The 10091-nt window shown below is 38.1% G+C and overlaps 1 protein-coding gene across 2 annotated transcripts; it reads left to right on the top strand.

Annotated features, from left to right (window-relative positions):
• The first annotated feature begins 2450 nt into the window (after positions 1 to 2450).
• On the top strand, positions 2451 to 9274 carry gnat2 (guanine nucleotide binding protein (G protein), alpha transducing activity polypeptide 2). 2 transcript variants are annotated; one of them, XM_066644053.1, is made up of 9 exons: positions 2451 to 2568; positions 5621 to 5663; positions 5923 to 6088; positions 6265 to 6275; positions 6849 to 7052; positions 7567 to 7695; positions 8023 to 8152; positions 8509 to 8662; positions 9084 to 9274. In XM_066644053.1, the coding sequence occupies exons 1-9, from the start codon at positions 2451 to 2453 to the stop codon at positions 9272 to 9274; spliced, it is 1146 nt and encodes a 381-aa protein (XP_066500150.1). The 2 variants fall into 2 exon arrangements, with proteins under 2 accessions (XP_066500150.1, XP_066500151.1); XM_066644054.1 differs by lacking the exon at positions 6265 to 6275 and having other exon boundaries at positions 5923 to 6064; positions 6895 to 7052.
• The last annotated feature ends 817 nt before the right edge of the window (positions 9275 to 10091 follow it).

Below are 10091 nucleotides of genomic sequence, written 5' to 3'. Positions count from 1 at the left end.
GAAAGTGACGTTACTTTAAATCTTGCTCTTAGAGTAAACTGACTGCAGGCCACCACCCACAGGACAAGGGTAGGTGACTTCAAACTCCAGAGGGAAGGGTATCTTGACAGCTAAGGGTGTCGTAATTGATGTATATCAAGGGAAAAGCTGTAACCTGAGATAATTTGCTCATCTACTCCCAGCATGTGATCAATGTCTGCTCTCGTCTTTTCAGGCCCTGGCAGAAAATCGCTTGAGAGGCTCTCCAATCAAAGCTCTAATGTCAGGACACCGTTTTCAATCAAATAATCAAGTACTCATTTGTAGTAGTTTGTAGTAAATGACTGGAGTAGTAATACCACAATAATAACACTAACATATGGACAGTTTCTTTTTGTTTTTTTAATATCCTTTAATGCAGTTAATTAACTGCAATCCTGATATCTTGATAGCTAAGTGCAATTCCAAAGATCTGATATCACACATTGTGAAGGCCTACACTCTCTGTGGTGGTACCCTCAAGCATACATATTCAGTAACTTTACTTATGGAACATAATTGTACCATATTCTATGATAATTGTAGATTTTCATTTCATGTTCTTTTATTTCACACAGAACTACACTGAAACCTTCTTCATCTGTAGAGGAGAATGTAATGCAACTTTAGGGAACCAAACTGGACTCTAAGAATTTATTATTTATTTATTAAGTTATACCGCTAAAGGTATGGGAATGTACCTGTACTATACCTTTCCAGAGAGTTTACCTACCCCAATAATTTGCAACCTCAGCAATTAAATGTCAATATGGGTGGCTGAAAGCATGACATGCTGTCTCTACTCTTTATTACAGTTGAGAAATTATTTGTAACTATTACATGTAATACAACACATGATGAAGAAATACAAATTACATGAAGAACAGATGTGATGTTCAAGACACTGAAGGCTATAAGTAAATCAGCATTATGTATACCGTTGTAAAAAAAGCAATATTACCCACCTGTACATGAAAGGAGAATGCTTACCGGCTTAAAACATCATTCTAATTTATTGCCATCCTCCATTTTCCACTTTCTCCTAACTGGAAAAATGATAAGAATATGTGCTGTCTCCCCAGTCCCCATTAGACCAATACATATGAAAACCAATAACCAGTATTTAATGGCCATTTTGACTGGAAATTAAATAAATTCACAGTGGCTTATGCGCAATGATGTGGTCACTATTTACAGCACTGTAGCACTGTAAATCACTTATTTCTTACACAAAACATTTAGAATTAGGCACGGCACACAGGCTGCCTGAATGATCTGAATTACTATCACCAGTCTATTCTCTGCATTATTGACAGTGAGAGATAAGTGGACAAGCAAGACTAGAAAACGGAAAGGCTAGAACACGAGACCCACTAACCTCCAAGTCGTTTATCCGCAGTTACATAACGTGCAAACCTACTTCTTTGCGGTGTGTGTGTATATTTAAGAGCGGGGCCCTTAACACACACTGGCTCGTGTTTAACCACCCACCCGACACACACCAAACACACATCTGAATCCTACGTTAAGCCAAATGGTTTATCTTTCTAATAATGTTGTTCATGTTTATAACAACAGATGCGTATAAACAAAGCATGGTACCATTATTAATCTATAAATGCATTATGGTCTACATAAAAATGGTAAAAATAAAATTTTTTATAGGCATCCTCCTCCTGAAAACATAATCCTCCTTAGTTCACATACAAAGCTTAGGGTATGGATATCCTAAACATGACCTCTTTACCACCTTAGTGGTCCAGCACAACCAATGCTCCCAACTTCTACACCTTACACCCACAGGAGAAAACATCTTTTCACCCACAACACGCACACACCGTCTCAGAACTGTATTTGCATTAACCTGCAACGACTTTAGAATAACGGTGTTGAGTCTGATGAAGGTGTAGCTCGGACATAATTGGATTCTGAACTCCGTGCTCACTAATGGTCTGCTGTCATCTCCTCTGTCATCTTTCTTTGGCCTATCAAATGTCAGGTGCAAGGTGTTCCACAATATCATTGATTCAGGGCATGCTGCTTTTCCTTATTTTAAAACCTTCACTCATGCCCTCGTTAGCCAGGCTAATTGGATTGGCTGGTTCACACAGGAAGATCAGTAAAACCCTCCCTAATCCTGAACTAAGGCATTAGGCTTGACAGAGAGGAATTAGAGGGGATAGACCTGCAGTTCTCTTTTGGTGTTTTCAGCACTCTCCATCTGATTGTTCGCCTTGAGGGAGAGTCAGGGTTGCCTCAGCCTCACCAAAAGAAGGTTTTTTTGGACACTCTGCAGAGCCCTCCCTTGGCCTGGTGACCCGGAGCACAGCGGCGAATTTGTGTCTGTTTGGCTGTCCACAAAAAAACGAAGGGGATACCGGCAAAATTTGTAACCTCCAGGAGCTTGACAGGGAAGGGGAAGAGGAAGAACCATGGGTAGCGGCGCAAGCGCTGAGGATAAGGAAATGGCCAAGAGGTCCAAAGAGCTGGAAAAGCAGCTCCAGGAAGATGCCGACAAGGAAGCAAAGACAGTCAAGCTCCTGCTGCTGGGTAAGCTCTCTACAAACAGTGATCAGCAAGACAATGTCACGCTGATGTCCATTCAGAGTGTGAACAGTGAATCTCTTGAGAAGTCACTGCTGGGAGAGACTAGATTGGTCTTGAGCATCAATAGCTGACAGATCTTCTAAAGAAAGATGTGCCATCTGAGCACTGGCAGAAAAGAAAATTAGTTTTTTGGTTTATTTTAACATATTACTTGGTGTTGCATCATCATTTAGTTCAGAACAATAGTGTTTGAGTAGCTGACCCCTACTGAAACAAGCCAAATCTTAATAGAGGAGTGGTTCTAGAGCACAGACTTGTCTGTTAACTCTGCTGAAGCAAGTAAGTTGTAGTGAGTTCATTATTACACTCCACATTTACTGGGTTGTACCACAAAATGTTCAAAGACGTTTGGCCTCATGAGGCCATGGTAATGAACCATAAAGAATTATTACTGGAGATCTACCAGGAATGAAACACACTAGTCTTGGCTTAAGCAGTGTCTTGAAGACCAGCCAAAGGCGCACCAGTGACACAGATTGGGGCTTAAACAATTCGTAAGCAGCGTGATCAGCTTTCAGTGAGGATTTAAAGCAACCAGATGTCGCTTAATTTTCACATATTTTTATTCATATTTGGCATTTTGAGAGAGGTGTTACTAGCAATGTTTCTCCCATAAGTGTAATAATTCATACCATTAATTATCATAATGACTCCAGCCGTCAAACACATGGCATTACAGATCCTGCTGAGAGGGAATAAAACATCTCAACTGAGAACAGATGGAGGCATTACCTATCTGTAATATTTCATAACTATGTCAGAAGATTAGAAGCTTTAAGGATTTGGGAGATAAATAATTTTTAACCCAAGTGTTATAGAGATATAATGAGCCCCTATGGAACAATATCATAGTTAAGCTAATAAAAGCTAGGGTAATTGACCTGAGGCAAACTAAATATGTTTTAATCATTGAACTGAAACAAAAATAGAAAAGATTCTGACTGGGCCTGCCTTATGAACTAACATTCAGTACTGATTTTCAGTTCATTAACTTTGTGTGGTGTCTATTAGTGGTTTTACATATTTTCTGCATCCACGTATTCATCTTTTATTTTTATTTCTTTATTATACAATCACTCCACATTGATGTCTGCTTAACATATCACAACCTGAAGACCTGTGACATTCTGTCAGTGAGAACACAACCCGATTACTCTGATGATTTAAGCCAAGATCCTCTTAAGCTTCCGGTCAGCTGCTGCTGCACAAGTCCAGTGAAAACTTCAGACCAGTGTCAGTTATTTGTGCTATCAGTTATAATTACAACTCAGATAGTATAAATAGTAACTGACCACAAAACACTCATTCAATTAGTCAAAATTGATTAAGGCTCAGTTTACAGATGGTAAATTCAATCTGCACAAAGCTGAGCCAAAAAAAAACAAAAAAACACTGAATATATAGAAATTAAAAACAAAAATATAAATATGTGCATAAAGAAATGTACCTAACTAAATTAAGTAGGAATATCAAAAAAGTCTCACCAATAAAATGATTAAATACAAAATTAGTGAAAAATAAAAAATGAGTCATATCTAAGCTTAGTAATAAAAAACTAAGTGAAGATGGGGGCAGAGATGAAAAATAATAGACAAGTTTGATTTAGAAAGCTAGCGTGAATCCTTTCTGCTCAGGTTGATAAAAGATTAAGCTTCGGAAAAGCAATCTTCATTCAAAGCCAGAGAATTTTCTTAAAAAAATCTCTCAGTGGCTGATTCTTAAGAGAACCTTAGAATTGTTTTACTTTGTGATTCTTTTCATAAAAACTTGGTCCTTTGGAACTATAAAGAGGCTCTTCTGTGCCATTGCTATTTGTGGCAAACAGGTAGATAATGCTCAAAGAATGTCCAAATAAATAAGTAATGGTCAGCGGACAGATTGTTATGAAGGAAGAAAGTATGCTTGGCAGGCCACAGGGACAGGATTTACCTGCATTTCCCTATGTTCCGTTTACCATTATAATCCTTGCTTTGAGGTCAATTTCACTGAAACTCTTTTTAAAGACTGATTTGTAAATCTCAAACCCTGCTGCTGAGAAGGAAGAGCTAACTGCCTGGATGCAGATGAAGAAATAATTGTACGATGTAAGCCTTGCCGACTAAACATGCACACAGGACACTACAGTGATGAAAACATTTATACTGGTCACTCTAGTCTCTATTAGGATGCGGCACACCGTGCAAAAATAATGGGTCGCTGAATGTGAAATTCAGGAATGTGTGAATCTGTTCATCAGCTAATCTAGACACTGACCTAAGTCGACGAGCTATCAGAGTAGGACCAGTGATGACGCAGGTTCACTTAGCATATCACCAAGGCTACTCTTCACTAAAGAAGACGGTTAGAGTCACAGTTGTCCAGGAGATACTGGAGTCCCACCCCTGACCTGGCCTGACAGAGGCAACCTGAAAGAATCAAAAAGTCAGTGATCTCCTGAGAGGCTTTTGGTACGGCAAATCCAATTACTTCATTTAACAAGCAGGTTAACCAGTCTTCCTCCTGACCTAAACATCACTGGCGATACATAGGGGCTTCATTTAAAAGCTTAAAAACCAATTAATGCTGACCTTATTACAGCTATTGTAGTGAACTGAAAGTCCATGAAGATAAAAATAACGGTCCATGCAGGTTCAGTTAGAAGTTATGACTAGGGAGAAAAAGGAAATGATTTAGTAATGCTTCACTGGAGGGAAGCATTTACAAGACTATGTGACAGCTCCAGAAGCCTTTTATAACAACTTACATAAAGCACAATAACCAAATATAATAAGACATAATGCTACTAAAATCAATTCTAAAAAATTAAAACCTGCTTCAATTATTCCACCCCAAAATAGCACCTGGCTGTTTTTGGAAAAAGTCTTCATGCATGTTTTTATTTTTATATATTAGTGAGACTTCAAGTAGCTGCCTTTCATTAAGTGCTCCTGAAAATACTAACCCAGCATTGTGGAAACTCTCTTCTTCCTTATCTAACATTGTTTTCTGTATGTAGGTGCTGGTGAATCAGGGAAAAGCACCATTGTGAAGCAGATGAAGTGAGTACATGCACTGAATTGGAAGTGGAATTAGATGCAGATACTGCGTATTACCTTCAGTATATCTGTACATTCCCATTCTGACCTGTCATTAGTAGTTTCAAACAAAGACCTGACGGCAGTAAATACATAAATCTAGGTGTATACCCCACACATATCATTGTTTGTTCACACAAGGCCAAGTCAAATGCAACAAAATACTGAGCTGGAATGGAAACTGATTTATGAGATGTTTATACTCTTATACGCTCTTCTCCAGAATTCTGCATCAAGGTGGTTATACAAAAGAAGAACAAATAGCATTTAAAGCTATCATCTTTGGCAACATCCTGCAGTCAGCTCTGGCCCTCATTAGAGGCATGGAAATGCTGGGCATCAACTATGGATCACCAGCAGCACAGGTTTGTATCTCTAGGCTTGTACATGTATATAATACAATAGCAATAGTGCAAAATGCATAAACCTGTCAAAAGGTTATATATATATATATATATATATATATATATATATATATATATATATATATATCAAGCACCAATCAGTGTCCAACATGATAAGTTCAGTGATGCCATGATGATTCAAAATGTCAATAATTACTGAGAAGAAGATGTTGCTAATGACTCTTGTAAATACTTTGGGGCCAGTAAACAAGCATAAATTAGGTGTACAGATACGTTTTAAAGTGTTTTTGTGCATTGTATAATTGAAATTACAATTTAAAATGTAATAATTCTCCCTCTCTTTTATAAAATTCTAATTGTCATTAGAAACCTATCTAAAAATTTAGTAGTTTAAAAATGGTGAGAAGATTCATCCCTGAACAAATTAGGATTTTCTTCAGGGAAAAATCACTGAAAAAGGATGTGCATTGATTTGTTCAGTTTTTAGGGATAATATTGTATGCAAAATATGTTTTAATATTTTTTTACGTTTTAATACTTAACTTTTCATTTTATTTTTTCATAAAATGACAAGAGTGGAAAAATGCTTGAATTTGGAATTACAATTATACATTACAAAAAATAAAACAACAACTAATAACTGAGCCTAGGTTTTACATATTTGAAAGATTCTGCCAGAAGTGAAAAAATTTCAGTGAAATGTTTGTGGACTAATACCGAAGAAAGAAATCCAAATTTCTGGACTCAAAAATAATAATACAAACAATTATGTTGCATGCAAGAGCTTCATGGACAATTATATAAGCTTTCCCTTTCCTTTCACTGTGCAGGAAGATGGTCAGAAGCTGCAGAACCTGGCAGACTCCACTGAGGATGGCACCCTGCCCACAGAGCTGTCAGATGTCATCAAGAGGCTATGGAAAGATTCAGGGGTACAGGCCGCTTTCGAGAGAGCAGCCGAGTACCAGCTCAACGATTCTGCTGGCTAGTAAGTCCAATATGATACTGAACAATGTATCTTCTTTTTATTCCCACCATATTTCAGTCAAATGCATGTTGGAATGAAGCGCATGGACAGTAAGGATGAAGCCTGCGTTTCTGTGTGCAATACCACCCTAAATTTATTTCCAAAACCTGGAAAACAGTATCTCTACATCAAAAACATTTGCTTAATATACTGTTATAATATTATCCCCAAGAAATGCTTTTATTCTTGACCACCAGGTCACATATTGCAGTCTAGAGAACAGTGTGTGTTAACAACATGGCTTCAATGGGGTTCTACACCGGACAAGGGTCCTTTATCATCTTCAACCCTGCAGTAACATATTACAAAACAAAAGCAGCTCAAGGGCTAGCACAATCTGTGAAAAAACTTACACCTAGATCTTAGCAATTACAACCTTGCCCCCATGTCTAGCTGAGTAAGTGGTTTTCTAGGTTTTCTACATCAGAGCTATTGCACAAATGCTTTTTAATTAACTCAGATGTACAATCTGCAGCTACTTGAGTGACATGGACAGAATCTGCAAATCTGACTACATCCCCACGGAGCAAGACGTGCTAAGGTCAAGAGTCAAGACCACTGGTATCATTGAGGAGCAGTTTGGCTGCAAAGAGCTGTTCTTCAGGTTGGCCATACATGAGATCTAAAGGATAGTTCCTAAAAGAAAATTTTTGCTGAAAAGAATTTCATTGGAAGTAACAAAACCACATATAAAAGATTTAACATGTTGGCTCCAAAATCTTGTCATAACCTGGCCTCTAATCTGCTCTAATGCTTTGTTTAACAGCAGAATGTTTTATTGCTTAGTTAATTCATCTAATCAGGGTAGAAAAGAGGAAACAACTCCAAACCAGGACTAGGGGCCACTGGTTAAACAAGCAAATTCTATCTTGATAAAATCAGCATTTATTATTATACATTTTTTTTGACATATACAATTCTTTCAATCCAGAATGTTCGATGTGGGTGGCCAGAGGTCAGAGAGAAAGAAATGGATCCACTGTTTCGAGGGTGTCACCTGCATTATCTTCTGCGGAGCTCTGAGCGCTTATGACATGGTGTTGGTGGAAGACGACGAAGTGGTAAATGCACTTACTTGGCCCAGAAATCAAGTCCGAGTTTGAGGTGGTAATGAACCATTTAAAAAAAGCTCATGCCTCAAATATTACTAAGAACCAAAAAAAGAATACCTCAGGACCAGCCCAAAGTGGCCTCTTTCAGAGAGATGATTAAGCAGGGCCTGTGCAGTCCCTCATCGTACTCTAAGCAGTTATCACTGTCTTTTCTGTGAAATATATATGTTCTCACACAGAGGACAAACTATGACATTGAACACGGCTTGACGCCCGAACCTCTGAACCTGTTTTGTCATGTTGTGTTTATAAGGCTGAAAGGACGGGTTCACAGACCCATTCCTGGACTGTTCTTTATTCCTTAGAACCGCATGCACGAGAGCCTCCATCTATTCAACAGTATCTGCAACCACAGGTTCTTTGCAATGACCTCCATTGTACTTTTCCTGAACAAGAAAGATCTTTTCGAGGAGAAGATCAAGAAAGTCCACCTCAGTATCTGCTTCCCTGAATATGACGGCAAGTACAAGCATTTGTTTTAAACCATGTGCCATTTGCTAGAAGAGAACACTGGTAATTTTTTTAATTTTCAAAGTAAATTGATTATTAATTATTATCTGAGTATAAGTACTCAGCAGGAGATCCTTTGGAGTTGCTCAAGAACAGTATTGTGAGAGGTTCATAGGATGCTCCCATGACCTTCTGAGTCAAAATCAGTCAGCTTGTTAAAAATGATTTTTATAAATCAATTTGAACTTGAAAGTAATTGGCAAATCCTATCCACCCAGTGGGAGTGAGGAGAGGTGACTGATGACTTAGGATCTCCTTTTGCCAACTTGAGTTCCATTCAACTTCTCGAGATCTCTCACCAACAGTTAGAGAGCTGCACCACTCAAGAGTCCCAAAGCAACCTTTTGAATGTCCATGTCTTCCATTACAGGTCCAAACACATATGAAGATGCCAGCAACTACATCAAGGCTCAGTTCCAAGATCTGAACATGAAGAAAGGCGTAAAAGAAATTTACGCGCACATGACCTGTGCCACGGACACAAAGAACGTCGAAATCGTGTTCAATGCCGTGACAGACATTATCATCAAAGAAAACCTTAAGGACTGTGGTCTGTTCTAAGAAAGCCCCCTTTTTACGGCAAGTGGATATGATTGTGTAAAACCAGCTGAACACAAATTAACAACCTGTTCTGACAGATACACAGCTCATTCAGTGCAAGAATCTCAATAAAACATTGCTCAACATTTCAAACAAAAATAAACTGCTCTCCCATGTCTGTTATATTCTTCCAGAATATTCACCTCCCTATTACCCTTGACCTGAATGATTGGTGATTTTGCCAAGGCAACAGAAGAGGGCTCCCAGAAAACACGACTGTGACCATTACTTGAAGAGGCTCACAGAGGTCAGATACCCCTCCCAGCTACATATTCCCTATCATCCTCATTCCATTCATCAAACTGGATCTGCAGAGTCTATTCGGTGTAGAGCTAAATAAATCATCTGGAAAAGTTGGACTGCTTTTAAAGTCACTAGGAAGGGCAGAAAAAATCAAGGCTGCTGGTACAGACTTCTGGTAGATGGTTTTCTCTGTTATAGTGTAAAATGCTAATTTAACCTGATTTAACTAAACTATGTGGAAATAAGACATCACTTCATGACAACTCTGCTTGGACTAGGACTATAACTGCTTTGCTTTATGTAATGTACAATTTAGTGTAATTAATTTTTTGAGAAATTTGACAAGTGTGGTAACCCAGGTTTCTAAACCAAGAATGTGTTCAACTTAATCAACATGCTATACAATGTGAAATATATTTTTCCCAGAATAAAACTACTAGAGGAGTGTATTTTGTAAATAAATGTAGCAAAGTAAAACTGTTTTTGAGAAGATTCCATATAATTATATTGGAATAAAGTATATCTTTATTAAAGT

Source organism: Hoplias malabaricus, chromosome 14 (genome assembly GCF_029633855.1).
Source record: "Hoplias malabaricus isolate fHopMal1 chromosome 14, fHopMal1.hap1, whole genome shotgun sequence".
Taxonomy (NCBI): Eukaryota; Metazoa; Chordata; class Actinopteri; order Characiformes; family Erythrinidae; genus Hoplias; species Hoplias malabaricus.
This window is presented reverse-complemented; position numbering and strand designations above follow the sequence as displayed.